This window comes from Rattus rattus, chromosome 1, assembly GCF_011064425.1.
Source record: "Rattus rattus isolate New Zealand chromosome 1, Rrattus_CSIRO_v1, whole genome shotgun sequence".
NCBI lineage: Eukaryota > Metazoa > Chordata > Mammalia > Rodentia > Muridae > Rattus > Rattus rattus.
Window position 1 is genome coordinate 183,636,389 of NC_046154.1, and position 20,498 is coordinate 183,656,886.

At 38.4% G+C, this 20,498-nt stretch overlaps 1 protein-coding gene across 1 annotated transcript in view; it reads right to left on the bottom strand.

Moving 5' to 3' along the window:
• Positions 1-20,498, bottom strand: part of Tmtc2 (transmembrane O-mannosyltransferase targeting cadherins 2) — a 383,050-nt gene that overhangs the window by 152,231 nt on the left and 210,321 nt on the right. Inside the window, exon 4 of the mRNA XM_032911909.1 lies at positions 13,502-13,616. Within this exon, the coding sequence (XP_032767800.1) occupies positions 13,502-13,616 (115 nt within the window). The remainder of the gene's footprint in view (positions 1-13,501; positions 13,617-20,498) is intronic.

Genomic DNA, 20,498 nt, shown 5'->3' on the forward strand with positions numbered 1-20,498 from the left:
CTACGATGAAGGAAGGATGAAAAAAGAAGTCCACAGTAAAACAGGAAGGAGAGGGCTCTGATTCTGATTCACACATGTTTGTTCAGGCAGCCAGAAGGGGGACAAAAAAATCCCCAAAACCTAACATTTGGGAATTTCTCAGGAATTGGCATGTGCACATAAATACTTCAGAGAATAAGAAAGGTTCCATCACAGAGATATGGTTAGAATGTGGGTCAGAGGAATCTTTATTAGTACACAGCGATTCTTGCTCATGTATTCACTTTAAACAGGAATGTTCAAGAAACCAGGAATTTTATTAGTTCCTTAAGAACAGTGCTGAACTACACACACACACACACACACACACACACACACACACACACACACGCACACAGACACACACACACACACACACACACACACACACACACATGCACACATGCACACATACTTTATATATAACAATAAATTACCAAAGGGCCAAGAGCATCATGTGTCCCAGAGAGTAAGTAGCAGGGATAGGTCATATAGGGTCATATAGGGTCAGGTCATATAGGCATTGAGCACTTCTTAACCTAAGCACTCGCCAAACGACATCCAAAACCAAACATCTAAGTCCATCTTTTTCTGCCTGGATAAATTTTTTTTTCAACCTAAGCACAATTTACTCACAGAATTCTCCTGAAGCACTCTTCAGAGAACAGAGGGAACACACCACTTCACACACTATTTTTCCTTTGGTTTTCTTGCATATATTTGTGGGTAACTTGAGTATCAGTGCATGTTCACGTGTATGTAAGTACACATACATCTGCAAGTGCACACTTGTGTATTAGCACAGTATTCCTATAACTGCCGTGGGTTGTTTAATTTGCACAAGACGAAGGTGATAGTAATATATTACAGACAGGATATGGGGTCCTAACCACCATGTCTAGGTCCTGGGGTTGAGGGGGCGAATGCAGAAATGAGAGATCCAAGAGACATAATAAAATGACCCAAGGCTAGAGACTGACAATGGAAGATACTAATTAGAGAGAAAGTGGTCAGTACTGGCACTTTTTATTCGATGTCTTTATTACTCATTCCACACCTGTGCTTTATAAGGGAATTGCTCTGCTACAGAGAAACTTCTCAGCCAAGAGAAGCTATTCTGTGTCCCACAAAAGGTGTGGTTACTGAGGTTTGAGCCTATGGGCCATCATGTGCTAGGCCATCCTTTACCACAGAACCCCAGCCTACCCTACTTCATTTCATTTTTAGAAAGATCTCCCCAAGTTTCCCAAGCTTTCATCCGACTCTCTGTATTATCAGACAGGTTTTGTAATCCTCCTGCCTCCTCTGAGTACTGCCATATCTAGTTCACATTTGAAAAAGTAAAACAAAACAAAACGAAACAGAACAAAACAAAACAAAAAGAGTAAAAAAAAAACAGAAAGATGTCTTTTTCATCTTATTTAATCATCATTTTTGCATAGTTATTTCATATTTATTTCTATTTTTAGAAGAAAGGCATTAACTACATAACCTTCATGTGACTCAAATTCACGATAATCCTCCAACCTCAGGTGCTAGGATGATAAGTACACACAGCATTGTGACTACTTAATAATTTCTATCAAAACTGTATTCTCTGAGTTAGGGCACAGCTTACACCCTAGGCTGACACCCACCACTAAGGTCGTTGTCTTTAAAGATCTACAGTTTGCTAAAGCTGGTTACTTCAAGCAGGCAAAAGAGCAAGGGACTCGTGAGTGCTAGGACAAACATCATAAGAGCTGTCAAACATCAACAAGGTCCAGGGTCCCTCTAGACTACAGAATAGCTTGGATTAGTCCCTCAACCAAGACTTTCCACTGAAAAAAAATTGCCTTGACATTATGAATTGATAACAAGCAGACTAGGCTTGAGTCTCCTCCAGATGGTGTGTGGGCATTTTCTTATACGTGTACCACCTATTGACAAGACAGAAAAGGCATCACTTTCATCCAATCCCTATGACATGACATCCTAGCCTAAAGGACCTCAGGGATAAGGTGGGGCACAGGAGAACCATGATTGAAGGTGATTGATGTAGGTGTGATGTCAAAGGTGCATCATGGGGTACCTGCTGCTATCCTTTATGTATCTGGGAGAAAGGGAGGAGGATACAGACAAGAAGGTAGTTTATAAAATAACCTATGGGGTATCTTTTGCTCCTGAGTATTTGAGAAGAATAGATATACCTAAAGCAACATATCATGGAACACAAACGCTTCCAACAAAAATTCATCAAGCATTTGCTATGTGCAAAGCATTGCTCTAGAAATGTTGTAAACATACTAAAACGATGCCTTTTGGAGTTCACATCTTCCCAGTTTGGGGTTGTGTGCATGTGTATGTAGGAGGGGAAAGGAGGGAGAGAAGGAAGGGGAATAAAGCGAAAGAAAGACATGTTGGAGATGTAACAGATCTTTCACATATGAAGCATACATTGTACTATTAGAACACATCCACAGTGGGTCTTTTAAAGTTCTAGAAAATTAACTGCGAATTTATATTCAATTTTAAAAGAAATAATTATAAGTACATGCTATAAGTTATGTAGTTCATAGCAATAAATGCAATGTAAAAACAAGAGAGTTTTTTTTTTTTTTAATAAGGAGGATTGGTTGTGAGAACAGTAGAAGGGTTTTGCTGTACACAGGGTCATCCTGGGGGCTTCTCTCAGTAATCTTGAAGCAAGATTGAAAGGCAAGGTGGGGCATATAATTGTGCCACGGAAATAAATGTGCTAGTTCATAAAAATAAAATATATAAGAAGCAAGCAGCAGATGACACAGCCTTGGTTTTTAAATTCATGATCATCAACATATCTTCATGCCCTCAAACTTCAATTATACTTTAAGCAACTTTACTATCACGTAAGCAAAACCTTAGTTAGAACAAAGAGAATAAATTAAGTGTCAGGCAATATTACCATAATTCCTGGTGTGTCTAGAAAATAATTCTTAAGCCACAGTAATTGGAAATCTGCAGCGGGATGATTGGAACTAAGCAAATAACAAATTTACATCTGTTCGTTTTTCTTCGGGAGCAGAGACAGAAAGACACTCTTTTCATAATTCAAAAACCTCCTTCAGAGAAAACTGAAATTAATTGACTTAAAATTCCGCTGCGCATCATCTGCGCTCTCCACGTGAACGTAATTTTAGGAAGAAAAAAACAATAGAAAAGCGTCTGGCTATTCATGCAACTTCCAGTCAGTTTTTAAAGTTGAAACGAACAAGAAGAAGGAACTCAGAATGTGACCGTGAGCTGCTTCCTAAACTCTTTTCATGGGTTTCCTAATACATATCCACTGTTGAACTTCCACAGCTCTGGAGGGAAATGACTACAAAGTTAAAGATCTCTTAATAATACTTCAGAAAAAAAATACGCCTCTAATTCAATCTGTTCCAGCATGGAATCCAGGCTAACTCTTTTCTACAAAGTTCACGTGAATGACTGCTTCTCGATAGTCTGGTCCTCTCGGTTCTATTTTGCAAGTGCATCTGAACTAGTATCCATACAACATACATAAGCACAAGCGGGGCCAAGTCTCTGTCCTTTTCTTCCCAGGATCCTGGCTATTAAAAGATTCCAATTTTGTGCTTGCTGGAGAAGACAAAGTTGACAGTTCAAGAGCAGCCCGGGTGTACATGCTACCATGTGTCACTGCCTCAGAGGTAAAATAAATGCGTGTGGAGTCGGTCGTTTGATTCGGTTGTATTCAAAGGCATGTGGTGAAGAACCAAAGAAGCACTCAAGCCTGTACTAGCAATGAAAATATAAATAATGTACACCTCTAGCTGCCAAAAAGAACTTTTAGTGGGCATGCACGTACTTTGGACACCGTGCCTGTATATCTCAGAAGATTTAAATCGCTCTCTGAGACTCCCTGTGGTCTTCACTGTGCAAAATGGCTTTCTCAGAACATGTTATGTAAAAGAATCAAGACCCACACATTGACAGCCCATATCCTGGGCTTTTTATTTCCTTTCTCCTGGAATACAGTTACACCTCCTCTATCAAGATGCTTAAATATTAAGTTTTTACTATGGTTCCATTAACAGCCTTATATACATTATACAGATATAATTATACAGATATTTTCCAATGAACGTCAGTTTTTACTCATACAACTTTATAATAAGGACACCAAAATCTACACATTCTACCTCCAAATGTCCTTATAAGAGTCCTAAACACTGATCCAGATGCTTTCAAGATAGCCAGAAAACGCCTACATTACACAGGCAAATCTCATTTTCTTTCCCTCTCTGTCACCATCTTCACTTGTCTTTCTGTCGTGACTCCTGCCTCCTTTCCCTCTTTTGCTTCCAGGCTCAGTTAAGCCATGTAAGATAACACATGGGTGTCACCTGTAATGGAAGTGACCTTAGCTAGGAACGTGTGGTGCATTCTTCCAATCCCAGCACTCAGGAGATGGGAGGTAGGGAGGATCGAGGGCTCAAATCCAACCTGTGATTATAGGCATATGCAACCCTACTGGGCTTAGCATTTTATACAGAGTGTGCACACGCATGTATGTGTGCAAATGTTTACTACGTGTGTGGTTCCAAGTACCTATTCCCGCGTGGAATCTTCCTCAATGGCTCTCCCACATTATTCTTTAAGGTGGGGTTGCCATGAAATATTCAGTGACAAAGATGCTTTCCTTCTTGCTTGTTTGCTTGCTTCAGGGATCCCTGCTTCTGCCTTCCATGATTGGAATTATCAAAGAGCTGCCACCTCTGACCTGCATTCATGAGGGTCTTAAGGGTTCAGCTCTGATCCACTTCATTTTTTGGCAAGGGAACCATCTTCCCAGGCCCAACATATAATTTTAAATTTAAACTTCAAGTTACTTGAAGATGAACTATTCTTTCCCTATGGGCTAATTCTATCTAATTCAGTAACAGTTACTCTGAAGATACTCTGTATTTGCTGGATGAATTTGCAGATACGATCCTACTGAAGAATAAATGACAAAACTTTTCAGTGAGCTATTACTCTCGTCTCAAAACTGTGTGAAAACCAATGAGGTCTGTAATAGGTGTTACAGGAATTAGGGGTTTTTAAGTATTAGGGAAAGAGTTGTCACCTTAACGGTTAAACCATATAATCAACTCACAAGGAATCTCAGGACAGATGTGCAAATCAGACAGGTCTGAACTGCACAGGTGTGAACTGTAATTCAGCCGACCGAACGAACACAGGGAAGTGAGAATGTGCACACGGAAGAGAAACTTGTGAGATTGCGAAAGCAGATGTACAGAGGGGACTACCCAAAGTGCAATTCCAGTTCTTTCTGGAAAGTAATTTTACAGGCAAGGGAAGCCTTAACCCGGTCTCCACAGCTTGATGATACCGTGAGTTCAATTTTAGTTTTCCAGGTGCTAATAGATGTATTATCAAAAACAAACAAACCAAAAGAAAACAAAACAAAGCAAACAACAAAGAAAACCTGAGCAGCTCCCCTGCAAGCTGGCTACGCCTGGATCCTCTCCACTATGTGCTGTGGATGAGGCAATGAGGGACACCCATAAAAACACAGGTACGTAAGGACTTTCTGTCTTTTATCATTTTGTATCAGTCTACTCAGGGATGATGCTTAAGGCAGTGTCACGCCAAGTCTGAGACACATCCAGCTTCCTTCCTCAGACACCCGCAAACGTACAGGATACCATAGAACTCCCCAAAGTCTACTTCCAGGATAAACACGATTTCTAATCTTAACTCATGACCACCTGATTTATAAAACCATGAAAACCGAAATGGCAAAAATTTCAGAGTGTGCTTTTACTCTTTTCCCTTTTCCTTTTCCTTTCTTTTGTTGGTGTCGTTGTTATTGTTTTTAACCCCATCTTCTCCAGTTAATCATCTGTGAATTCTTTGCAGCTGGGCAAACACCTAGATCATTATATATTAATTCTCTTTTCTGAATCTACAGCTGGCATTTTGAAAAGATAGACTTACCTAAATATGTGAATACTGTAAATCTTTACCAAAACTCTAAACTGGATGCTTGAGTGGTAAAGTGTACTTAAGAACATTGCTAGTTGATACAAGTATTAAGCATAGTCCACCTGCCCTACTTTCAAAAATCACATTTTTTAAATTATCAAAAATTTTCTAATACTAGAAATGTGTTTTCATTAGATCTATTTTTGTGTGAGGACAGTTAGTATCCCACTAACTGTACAAATTCTATCATAATCTAAGGGATAAGAAGACATACATATATTAAGTATATATAGGTGTATATATACTTAACCCAAACTCTAGATCTTAACCAAAGAAAGAGAAAAGGACGCCTTGAATGTAATACTAGATTCTTTGGTGTGTCACTGAATAGACTCCATTTTCATGTCAAGGTTACATTATGCAAGGTTACACTTGTGTAGTAACTGTGTGAGAAAAATTATCAAGTACAATGAAAGACATATGATAGCATTGGAGCTTGCTCTTGCCACATGAATAAGTAAGTCTCTGGAATCCCCAATTTATTCTGGGAACGTGGAAAGTACCAGCCGGGTTGCACATCCATAACATTAGCTGACCGCTGACCATGCTGCAGTGGAATCTCACTCCACTTCTCTTTAAAGAAAACAAACAAAACAATTCTGCAAACCCCTGTTTGTTAATTATCATTCGAGGCCAGTCACCTGATCAGATGGGCCCTGGCCATGTCTCTCTATCACAGTACCCTGTTTCACTCCAAAAAGACTTGGTAGTAAATCCTGTTTTGACCTTTAAATATTTAGCCAGTTTATTTTTCTTCTTATAACCACCGATTGGCACTTCGTAGGTACCAAGATTTACTTCCGTATTTAGGCCAAGCTATCTCACCAACTGTAACTACAATTTTTTTGTCTTCTGAACTCACGAAGTTTCTCAGAACTAGCCCGGAATAGACAAGCGGACCTCTAAAACGCTTGCTGTTACTGGATGTATGACGACAACTTGGAACTCCATCCTTGGTAGTTGTCTGAAGGCTTTAGTTCACAGCTATTGCAACTCTTTGGGTGAAGCTGTGGAACCTTTGGGTGGTGGAACCTTTTGCAGGAAGTACGTCACTGGAGGCAGGCTTTAACTGTTACTGGTCTCATACTACTTCCTGTTCACTCTCTGCTTGTGCTTAGCAGTTGAAGATGTGTCTGAGGTGTGAATTCCCAGTTTCTTGTTTCAGCCACCATGCATGCCGCCCCCTTGTTATCATGAATCCCTGCAATGATGAGTTTTTATCTGTCTGGAACCTTGGGCCAAACCAAACTCCTCCTTCTGTGAATTGCTCTCATGATGATATTTTAATCACAGTGACAGAAAACTAAAGCTGCTTCCATTTTCCTTCAAGTCCACTGAAGTGACTTCCTCCTAAGGCGGTTTTGAACATCATAAAAAACATAAACCACTGAAGCCCATGTAAGTGTTTTAGTTTCTAAAAAGAATCAACTGCCTGCTGACCACTCCTCTTCAGATTAAACATCATTGCTTCAATTGAACTGAATCTCCTTATCAGTGAGATCTGTGGGGAAAGATTTACACATATGTCTAAAAGGGTCTGCTGGGTTCTTATACACATTACGTGGCATGGAAACTTATGTGAAAATAAGGTTATCACAGTAATAATTAGTTCACATGGAAAACTAATGTGAACTCATAAGTCATAAACCTCTATTTTAACCCAGTTTAAGTATTTTGCTCATGGTAGCCGCAAATGACACAAGGAAGCAAAAACCAACACTAATACACGTGTACAAACAAAGGAATGTATTTCGTCAGCAGGCGGTTGATTCAAGAAGTTCTTTTTGTCAGTTTGATGTTTGGAAACAGGGTCCTGTGTAGCATACAACTTGTTATTTTGGAGAAAAGGCTATTGAGCTTCTAACCCTCCTGCTTCTACCTCCTGGGCACAAGGATTAAAGTCATACATGATCCCACTTAATAAGAATGTTACTTATAAAACAGAATCGCCTTGCATCTGATCAAAATACATATTTCAGGGAATAGGGTTGTGAATATCTACTATGAGTCACAGAGTATTCTTCCTCCTTTGATAGAGATTCCATACCTCCCTATGAAAACAGCAAATATAGTTAGAAATCCCATGGAGAAAACAATAACAAAGCCTCTGATAAATACGAGAGTCAAGTCCGTGCTTTTCACTAAAGCTTTTCACTGAATACAGAGATGACATTCTTTATTATGTGGTATGGTATTATTCCATTCTTAGTCTGCTTAGATTCTTAACTTTCTGAGGTAGCTACCAATCAAATGCCTTTTTGACATATCTAGAGATTATATTTTTTTTCTCCTGACTTTTTAAATTAAGAGTGTGGTAACTGAATGGCAATATTAAACACATCACCATTAATCCCAGACTAAATCCCACCTGGCTGTAGTTCGTTAATCTTTCAGATAGTCCTCTCAGCCTCTATATTAATTTCAAGACAGGCGTGCATTTGTGCTCATTAGCATGACTTGTCTATCGCGGTTTCCGATTTATTGTTTCTTGTTTGAGTCTTATTTTGACTGGGGAGGGGAACACTGGCAGGTTTTCTTTTCAGATGTATGTATGTAATTTTACAGGTTTTGCCTTCAGTATAATCTGCCTTCTTAAAAAAATAAGAAAGAAAAGTCGTTAGTGAAATAATTATGTCTTCTTTGAGGATTTTGCAGAAGCCACTTTCAAAGCAATTTCACTGTTTTTTTTTTTTTTCTAAGAAAGAATTCAATGTTTCTTGAACTTTCCCAAGGTGTTTGACTCAGATTGCATTATATTCTTTGGCCCGAACTGAGCAGCTGTATTTTCCCAGGAAAGTATAAGCAGAATTTTCACATGTTTACTATGTGTGTTATTTTAAGCATTCATATATCTGTTATAACAACACCTTTCTCCTTTTTGGGGTTACACTTGAGATTTTCTATTCTTTCCTATATCACCCTGGCCAAATTTTCAGATCTTTCCCTATTCCTGCCTGTCGCTTCTCCAAAGTCTAGTTCATTGATATTTTCTTTTTACTTCCCTCAAATCTAAACATTGTTTTCTTTCTCCTTGTCAAGCTTCGCAGGGCGGACACTTGGATTCTAACAACACAGAAGAATGGTAAAATCTCAATTATATTCAAATATGATCTCTCTATAAGATAATCAAAAATTGATTATACTACATTAAATGTATTACCTGCCTTCTCAAACTGAAAGAAAATTCAATGTTTTACTGAATCAGAAACTGAAATCCAGTGTTCTACTGAATTAGCTGTTTAAAAGAAAAGGCTGCCAGAAATAAAGGAAAGGGCACAGCTATTTTTCAGAAAAAAAGATTGTATTTCAGAAATCAGAGAGCATCACAGTTAAAAGCTTGAAAGTCAACTATGTATTTACAAAACATGATTATGTAAATCAGGGAACAATATCTCAAGGGCTTTGTCTCTAAAAATATGTTATACTCTAAAAGAAAAGCCAACAGACACACATAGATCTTCTAAAACTGGTTTAAAATAATTTATTGCGTGAAACGTGCAACTTTAGTGATTTGTAAACACGAATAAAAAATTAGCTCTGTGCTTTGCTAAGAATATTTGTTAAGAATAGAATGAAACATGGCCTTAAATCTCACAATACATGGCTATTGTCTTTAAGATGGACTGAAATCATATCAAATACAATAACTAACATGCTTCTTGCAACATTTCTTGAAAGCAAATCTTGGCACAGGCATGCAGTCCCAGTATGAATCCAGTCAGGTTGATATGCAGGATGGTCAGGTACGTCATAAAGTCAGTACCTGGGCCAAAAGTAGCTTGTTGCATTATTTTAGATTTAATCACAACTACTTTATTTCTCTCTGTAAAGGTATCCCAATTGTTGGAATTTGAAATTTGCATATTGAAAGTTTCCTGTCCATACTGTCCTCGTCTTATGCCTGTCTATTTAAACAAACATGCGAGTGTAGGTGTGATACACAGTCAGAGGAGCATATGTTCAGATGACAGTTGAGTGTGTGTGTGTGTGTGTGTGTGTGTGTGTGTGTGTGTGTGTGTGAGACCTTAGAAAAGTTATCTCTGAGTCTCACTGACCTCATTCTTTTACTCTGTTCAGAGGCTCCTGGGATGCAATATAAAGGAGCTAAACTGTATGGAGTGGAGGAAGGGAAATGTGTATTCTATGAAAGAATTAAAATAAAAAGAATGTTACACACATACAACTTCTATGGTGGGGGGGAAGGGCACAGAACATTTTTAAACACCATATCACATAAACAGAGAATACAACCTGTGTGTATATATCTCTGATGTGATATGAAATGATTCCTGACCTCCCCGCTCCCAAAATTCTCACACTTCTGCATCCTTTTCAGGCAATGTTCACTCAACTTTAGCCATAATTCCATATCACTCAGGCCTTTCTTACTTAATATTTCCAAATCACCCTTTCCCTCTATTCTTACATGAACCAATATTCAGATGTGCTATTTAAAGTCATTGTCTAGTATTTTAATTCTTTTATTCATTTTCAAAATAAATCCCAACTTGGTTTTGTCCATATAAGTCATTTCAGTTCTCTAAAAGAGGAGGAGGACATAGAATAACTAATTCTTCAAGGGAAACAATTCAGTAAAGCTCAGATAGCTCTGTCCATTTGCCCTCTCTGCTTACCCAGGCACTCTCAAGTTCTTATTAGATGGACATTGTAAATGATACACAAGTTGGCTTTCTGGCTAGTTTAATGCCAACTTAACAAAGGTTAGAGTCATCCAGAAAAGCTATCCAAGGGCAATTAGAAAATCCCTTCATAATACTGAGCTGTAGGCAGGCCTTTACAGCATTTTCTTGGTGATTGATGAGAGAGTCCAGCCCATTGTGAGTGGTGCCATCCCTGAGGTGGTAGTCCTCAGTTCTATTAGAAAGCCGTCTGAGCAAGCCATGGGGACCATGCAAATAAGTAGCATCCCTCCATGGCCTCTGCATCAGCTCCTCCTGCCAGGTTCCTGCCCTGTTCGAGTTCCTATCCTGACTTGTTTCAATAATGGACTACATTGTGAAAGTTGAAGCAAAATAAACCCTTCCCCTTCCAATTTGCTTCCTGGCAATGGTGTATTATAGCAGCAATGGAAACTCTTAGACAAGTTAAGGAAAAGGGGAGCGGGAAGGGGAGAAGGACAATGGGAGGGGCTGACTAGGAGAGGGACAGGGAGCAGGATGTAAAGTGAAGGAGTAAGCAAAAATTAAATTATTAAAAAAAGACAGGATTGTCTAGTGGAATATTTTTATGTTATTAGTAAAGCATAATTGGGGATAAAACATATTGCCTTTAGACCCCTGCCTAACACGTGCCACCAATGAGTAAGTGACTCATACATATGTCACTTGCCTTTGTAACTCAAGATACAGTACAGTTGTGAAATTCTTGTCTAGCACATACCATAATACAAGAACACTTGGCATAGAGGAAAAATAATTAACCAGAGGCTATACCTGTGACTAACAAACAAAATACGCTCAATAAAGGAGTAGTAATTGGCTAGTTTATTTACTTCCCTGAATATACAAGAAAAAACACTATATCCCGTATTGCAAGGCATAAGGTCCTTTGGCAAATATATCTATATCCACCTATCTATAGAATGTATACATTCGTAGAGAAAAGATATGCATACAAATGTGTTAAAACTGATACCATCCTTTCTCATTAAATAAAGCTTACACCAGTAATAAAGTCATAAAAATAGTTTAAATGATGAAGTCATGAGATACTCAAAGAGAACCTAAATATATACATATAGTATTTCATTAAAGAACAAGAAATACGTTCCAGTTACTTCAGGAAGATGAAGACATATTTGGGGAAGCATGAATCACAGGACCAAGAGAAGGAATCATACAAAGGTTGTACTGTATGGGAAGAAATTCTAGGTAAAGAAAAAAGCATCACACCTCATGCAATTCCAAAATCCCCCTACTGACATACTTTTGTCAGAGGACAACAGATTTGTACTCCACTGCTGTCAGGGTCCTAGACTCTAGCAGGTTGAACACAACATAAACATCTACAGAGCTTCTCTGTTGTACTTTAAATGCGTGCCTCCTTTTCTATTTATGTTTATCTTTAATAACATTTTATATCAATTTTTTGGACTAAAACACTCAAAAGATTTAGATAACAAGGACATAAAAGTATACAAAAATTCAAGCTTATGAGTTTTTGATAACTTATTATACAATATTCATAAAGCATAAGAAGGAGGCATCAAATTCTAAGAGCGCTCACTTTCTTGTACGGAACTGGTCCCCTATGGATCCACAGCAACTCTGAAAGAGCTTTAGTAGGTGTTATGCAGTCCTACCCACTCTGCCTAGAATTTGATCCATGGAAGCATATGGCTTCATGTATCATTCAAAGAAAGTCTCCAGGATGAAAGTGGACAGAATGGCAGAGAATTATGGGAGGCAGGAGAGAGGCAGAGAGCAGATGTGACATCGATATTCTTTTGCAGCAAAAGTGAAAAGAGCTAGGAGATTACATCCATAAACTCTGAGAGCTATCTTCTACATGCCTTAGTGACCCTCTGAGAACAAAGAGGAACAATAAAACTGCATTTTATATACCAAGTATCTGGATCTAACTCTCTCTGCATCCTACCAACCCTAAAAGTTTCCACTACAGAAGTCAATAAACTAGATACTCTTTAGTGTTTCAGCTAGCTATTACATGTAAAAATCCCTAAATGTAGAAGGCAAAGGAAAGGATTCAAGTTTAGTTTTCATTTACCATTCCAAACCCACGATGTCTCAGGGAATGGTCCATCCAAAAGGCAAAGATAACTTAGCCCTTGAGGATTTTTTTTCAAACTCAAAACTAAGGAATATTTTGAGTTACACTATTATCAAAACTTGGATAAACTCATGAGTAGTTCCAAAGAACTTAACCTACACGATCAAGAGGAAAGTCTACCTAACAACTACAATCTCTCTGCTATGGCCCAAGCTAAGTATATATTCTACATATGCTTTGACACAAAGTTTTAGCGAATATTGTTTAATATTTCTGTTTACATGTCACGTCAAATTTCTAAAATTTTATATTTACCTAAGTTTGAGCAGAACATATATTTTTATGTTAAAAAGCAATTATGCCAACTATTTTATATGGAATATTTTTTCAAAACAATTTAAACGTATCAGTACACATGGATATAGATGGCATGGCCTCAGAGGGAGAAAGCACGAATACCACTCACCTACCGATCTCAGAGGCCTAATTTTGAGAGAGAGAGAGAGAGAGAGAGAGAGAGAGGAAGGAGGAGGAGGAGGAGGAGGAGGAAGGAGGAAGAGGAAGGAAGGAAGGAAGGAAGGAAGGAAGGAAGGAAGGAAAGACAGTCAATTTTAGAAAATAGGTATCAGCCAGCATCTCCATTCCTATTAGTTCACTCAGTAGTCTTTCTCACAGCAGGTTTCAAACACGAGATTAATCGGAGGAAGCAAAGCATACTCACAAATTATACAGCATGTCAGCCATGTTGCTGCGGTAGTACAGAGCATTTCTATAGGCAATTTCAGCTTCGGAGATTTTACTCTGACTCTTCAGAACATTTCCAAGGTTACCCCACGCTGGCAAGAAGAAAAAGAAGTATTCAAGCTGAGTGTCAATCCAATTACATATGACATAATATCCGTCTATCGGGGAACACCACAGGGAGGAAAAAAGAAACCTTCGTAAAACATTTTATGGGCAAAATTTATTTCCTTTATGCTCTAACGTTTCATCAAGCCAAGAGATTAAATACATTCAATGTCTAAAATAATTCAAGCAATCATTATGGCTCAAAGCTGGTGCATACGTACAGTTCATCACAGCGCCAAGAACAACGTTATCTTAAGGTCTCCTACAAAGACTACATGTTCTTTCAAGTTCCCGTAGGGGTCTTCGTGGTCTGAAATTATTGCATATATACTGGACTGGAAGCAGTAAGGCATCATCTTAAAATAAACCAAGATATCATCCGACTATGGAAGAACTGATAAATGCCACAGAACACTTGAAGATGAAAAGCACAGGAAAAGAAACAAGATCAAAGCTATGAAGAGACCTGATATGTGTCAGATCATGTGAGTAGAATATTATGCTTCTGAGCACAATTAATCCACAACAAGATCTGTAAGTAAATGTTCTGATACGCAGGAAAGTGAGGATAAGAAGGCTTATACACTGAGATAGATCGACTTGGGTAGATATTGAAATAATCAGCGGTGTCTAAAGTATCCATTTGTATGCATTAAAAAACATGGAGAATCTTTCGCTGTCCAAAATCCCTGTGTTTCTATAACTTAATCCGCCTTAACCTTAGTTGCTAAATATAATGTACCTCGTATCCTTTTATTATCTACAGAGAAAACTGATCTGTCACATTGCAAATGCTTTCATGGCAAAATGAAGACACTGAACTCACAATTATCTCCCCACAAATAGCACCACATGTCTGGCTTCGCGCTTGACATGTGCCGTCTCGTAAACTCTCCTAACACAGCGTCGTGTGTGCAGCTATTCTGTGGATGAAGGAGCACTAAAGATGTGCAGGGTTAATGCTGAAGCAGAAGTTCTGATCCAACACTGATTAACCTAGGCCTGCCCTATCCTCTAACGAATATTCTCATACTAGGTTCACCTTTACCACAAAACAGCATCCATCCACTGTGAACTGCTCCACGGCCCGTGAGCTCACAGAAACCGTTAGCATTCAATTTAAAAAGTGAATGCACTAAAAATATCATCAAGTAAACTACGCATTTGACAACAGGAACTAAGAACAGAAAAACCGTAAGACGTGTTCCTATGTAATAGGCAATGACACTACTCTTTTTGCCTGAAGTCTCTCATCCTCAAATTAATAAGGGTTAGGCCCTGTGGAACTTCTCATAGCTTTGTTTTCAAGTCACTTTACTTAGTCCCTGTCCGAGTTCTGCTTCGATCAAGAATTAGTAAACAGATTTACAGTGAATTGACTCTTCAGAATACATGCACATGTTAACTTACACAATGAAAGACAAAAGGTAACCAGTCTCACCCTCAAAGATACTAAAGAAAACTGCAGCCAGGACATACTGAAAGTAAATATTTTAAGGCACATTTCTAGAGAAATAAACGGCTTCCTCATTAAGATTTTATGTCTTAATTAAGCCATAGCTAAAAAGTGTCCCTCTGGACAGCAGCAGACATAGCTAGCTTTATATCAAGAATGTATGTTTGCGCATTTGATTGTGTGTTCATTTACTCAACAATGAATGCAATCAGATACTGGTAAATTCTCTTTTTGCCAACAACAAGAACAAGGTAATAGTTAATACAGCTCAAGGTAATCGTTAATACAGATGGTCAGTCTGGCTACACTGGAACATGCCCAGGATGTTACTATAACACATTTCTGTTATGTCTGTCAAGGTTCCCAGAGATAACGAGATGAGTCTCTGACCTACGGAAAGACTTAAACTTCGAATAGACTGTAGGGAGATGGTTCAAGTGTGGGGGAGGGACCTAGTTAGGAAACTAAGTTCTTCACAAAGAACCAGTGGAGTATTGCGAGACCCTGGTCCCTTCCGCTGTCTCTCTCTGTTTCCTTTCCAACATAAGGTGGGCTCTTTAGTTCTGCCACATGCTCCCCTCATGACATTCTGCCCTGCCTCAGGCTTGAAGCATGTTTCAACCAGGCTTGGAGGGAAACCTCTGATACTGGAAGTCAAGCATCCATCAAAACTTTAGAATTATCCCAATGCTTGTTGCAACAAAGAAAACCAAACGTCAAACCTACCCACGAATGGTGCTAAGAGGCAGATAATGTATACAGAAAATAGGGCTTAAACAGGGCTTAAACTCTTGCAGAGCCAACAAGAAAGCACAGTGGCTAACAGTGTTTGCTCGCTTGAAGGGGCTCGAGACCCCATATGAACAACAATGTCAAGCAACCAGAGCTTCCAGGGACTAAGCCACTACCTAAAGACTATACATGGACTGACCCTGGACTCTGACCTCATAGGTAGCAATGAATATCCTAGTAAGGGCACCAGTGGAAGGGGAAGCCCTGGGTCCTGCTAAGACTGAACCCCCAGTGAACGTGATTGTTGCGGGGAGGGTGGTAATGGGGGGAGGATGGGGAGGGGAACACCCATAAAGAAGGGGAGGGGTAGGGATTAGGGGGATGTTGGCATGGAAACCGGAAAAGGGAATAACATTCGAAATGTAAATAAGAAATACTCAAGTTAATTTAAAAAAAAGTGTTTGCTCGCAAGTCTGATGACCTGAGTTCGATCCCTGGAACCCATGTGGTGAGACGAGGGAATGAACTTCTACAAGTTGGTCTCTGACTTCCTCATATGCATCGGTGGCACATGTGTGACCCTAACACTGATGATGAGCACACATTTATGGCAAGAGACAAACAAATATATGTAATACATCCTATTTTAGAGAGTGGAAGGAAAGGAAGGAAGGAAAGAACACGGGACACCCGGAACCCCTCGACCTCCAGGAGAAGGCCGGTGGGTCATACCAGACATAGCCCCACAGAATCCCAGCCTCAGACAGATTGTGCTGCAAACGAAGCAAAACCGCACCAGAGATCTGACCAAACAAACAACAAACAAAACCCAAAGACCACTGTAAAACTCACAAAACGCCAACAACTCCCTTTATTTTGTTAAATGGAAGAATTGAAGAAAAAAATTAAAAGGATCCTAGTATTCAATCTTAGGGGAGATCTTTTTCCTTAGAGTACCTTTCACTCCAGCTTCTCAGGTAAAAGATCCTCTCACAGCACAGAGCCCAAGACATTATCAGGTTCAGCATAACACAGTGTCCTCTCCACGTATAAGAACACACAGGACCATCTTTATTCCAGCAGTATTCGCCTCTGGCTGAACGAATGTCACAGAGGACGTCATGGTGTTCAATGACATACAATTCCCTCTCCACATCCTTTCTCCCTAGATCTCTGTTCCTCTCTGTCAGTCAAAATACATTCGAAGAGATGCCAAAATTAAGAGTAAAACTGTCACAGGAATTTGGGGTGTGAAAACTGCTCCCAGTGTTCCCTTTAAATAAAAATGTGATTGACCTTTTTCATGGATGTTAGCAACAGAGGACAGTAAATAAATTCAAAAGCTACTTACAAAAAGATCAAGTTACCTCAGAGAATATGACCTTGACAAATTTAGTAAACTAGGAAATGATTATTTTCATGGTAAAGTTCATTTTTCAAGTTTCAATGATAAAGCTGAAAGTGAAAGAAAGTCATACTTGAATTGAAAATCCATTTAAATTTCAGCTGAAATATGCGAATACATATATTATGGGTAAAAGGAAAACACTTTAAGATGAAGCATTAAAAATTAAAATTTATGTGCTCACTGATTTACTTCAGTATGTGAAAGGCAGAGAATTACTCATTGGAGCTTATTCTGTTCTTTCAACTACTTGAGAAATTGGACCGTATCAAACAAGCCATCCTTACTAATAAAATTGACAATCCTCTATAAGTTAACCAAGAATTCTATGCAATTCCAATCAATATTTTAGAATCATTCACTGAATAGCTCTGAGGAAGTTGAAAGTAGATTGTGTTGTCAGATTTTCCAAACAGAAGGATAAATGCCAAGAAATTTCAAAAGTTACATTTCCAAGATAGCCACACAGGACGACAGCAGTAGCTGTACCAGCTCTGGTGAGTTATAAACAAGAGAATCAGAGGTCCATGGTTACTCAACACTGAATTTAATGTCAGTCTGGACTACACAACACCTCGGGTGAAAAAACTAGATCGATCAATGGCATTTTAGCAAGTGAAATTAACAGAAGAACATGAACACTATCTATAGGGTAAAATAAGACCCCTCCTCTCAAAAATTTCCCAGATACAATTTAAAAGGTGCCTGAGGGGGGAGGTCAAGAAGAGGAGAATGAGAAGGAGGAGGAAGAGGATATGAGAACCTCAAAATGGTGAGGATTTATTTATCAAAGAATACTACAAATTAAAAAAAAACATATAATACAAAAGAAGACTAAATCTCAGCCATTTTATAGAGGAAGTTCTTAGTAATTAATTAATCTCCTGCAGGACTGCAAAGGAAAGGTAACATGTTTAACAGGGGGAAAGAGGTTTATAAATAGAAACAAGTCGAAAGAATACGGACTTTCAGCCATGCCCCGCCTCTTGCTGTTGTGAACGGACACTGTCATCTGCAAATTCCGTGCAGGAGATCCATCTTAGGAGTTAGAAGAAAAGCAAAGTCCTGCACTCAAAAGTTTATGTCTTAAACAAGTTTATGATTTTGGAGTTGGGTCACATTCAAAGACATCCTGAGACACACATGACTGGTTATTTTTTAGGTTATATATTGAACATGGACCATATTTAATATGTGTCAACAAAGTTACTGTTTAAAGCACTGCCTATGGTGTTCTCCCACTGACAATGTGAACAGTCCTCACATGAGATGGAATTTAATTGATACTGTTTAATTATTCTAGAGCATACCCAAGGATTAGGACATGTTGGGTATATTAAGCAAAGGCTACTAGGTGCTTCTATATAATGCTGGGAAAAGTTCAGACAAATAAAAAGAACAGGTCTATAAAGTTATTCTCAAAATGAATAGAAAGTTAAAATTCAGGATATGAAGGACTTACACCAAGACCCTTCACAGGGCATTCAAACATATCCAACATGTATCCACTGAGGAGAAAGTTGAACTTAATTTGCAATGAAAGCTCGTCTTGTACTCAGCCCACAATCTGTCAGGATTTGTTTTCTGTTCACTGAAAGAACATATTAGCTGAAGAGCAATTAGTCTTCTAAGGAGAAAATCAAATGTGAGATCTTTCTGATCTCACATGATCAACCGTAGCCATAAATACCTCCAATGTCCCAAAGTTAGCCTTCACATCTTCAAATATTTTTAAGTCTACAGAGTAAACTCAAACTGAAATGACGGCAATCTTCTATCTCTGGTGCTTCACAAAACTAATCCAAGTAGATGAACTTCTATTAAAAAGTAGTCACGACATATTAAAATTTGGAGAACTTCTATATATTGATTTAGTGTTAAATTATCACAAATATCATGACTTAACATACACTGCAGTATGAAAATGTATGAAAACTGTAAACGCATCTCTTAACATTAATATTGGATCTTTAACTACTTAACCCTTAGGTTGTCCACAACAGAATGAGCATGCCTCTTTGGGTTACTGTTCCAGCATTTTCATTTCACCCAAAACAATAGCCAGACCCAAATTTGGTAAGGACTGTTGCTCTGAGCGAAAGTTTATTTTTACCTTATAAGTTTAAACTATATCTTTAGATCCCACCTAAAAATCTAACATTTAAGTATCTTCAAAAATTAAAATACTTAGGTATGTTAAAAGGAAAAATCCCAAAGTTTTGTTTTCTCCGATTTTAAATTAGTTGTGTAAAATCAAAAAGCTATCTTTTTTCCAAGAAAGATTGGAAGTTGACACATTCCCAGTATTTCTCTACCCACCCCACCCCTCAATGCAAAAGAAAATAAGGAAAGGACCTGCCCTTAGTATACTGGTAAGAAATGCTTCTATTCAGATTAAACACCATTCTCAGGCAAAATTTTGTATGCATCTGATATTTCTTCAGAATAAAGACAACATACACTTTCCTGAAGAGGCACTGAAAAGCCTTGGGAAGCACAGAGATATGTCTGTCCTGTCTGGTTCCAAAAGCCCTTTGTGTTTTAACCGTTGTAGAATGCTTACACACCAGACGTGGTCTGCAAACACTGCTGCCCAGATTGTAACATAAATAGACATCAACATCAGAAGAAACAATGAAGGAGGTCAACACTGGGAGACTGATCTTTTTTCATTAATCTTCTAATCATTGCTGCATATGATTCTGCAGACAAAAGAAATCCTTCCATGCAAGAAGAATTCATTTTTCTGAAACTGATTATGCTTTGGTTAACTGCAAGTGACAGCCAAATGAGTGGCATCTAATGTCCACTTCAAATATGGAATGAATGAGGTGTGTGGGGTTAACTATGATTGATACCAGAATACATAATCCAAATTTTATTTACAGTAGTTTTATTGTGTAAAAAGGCACTTTTACCCTTCCTACTTTAAATTTGGATAGATCAAGTAGAACTTGGACTAAATGTGTGCTTATCTGAAACAATAATAAAATGGTAAGACAATTTCAGTCTTTCAAGATACAATAGTATTAGTCCTGATGTTGTTTATGCTGCAGAACTCTAATATCCACATGTACATTTTGCTATTCATGTACACCACCCCCTTGTTTTAGCATTAGTGTACCACCTAAGAACCTCAACAAATCCTACAACATTAGCTATGGGCCATCCTTTTAACCCTAGCCAAGAGAACCAGCCAGTATGGGTCATGATACTTGAAACTAGGTTTTACCTGCACTAAAATTAATTTTACCCCCATTAATTTCTCATTTGCAA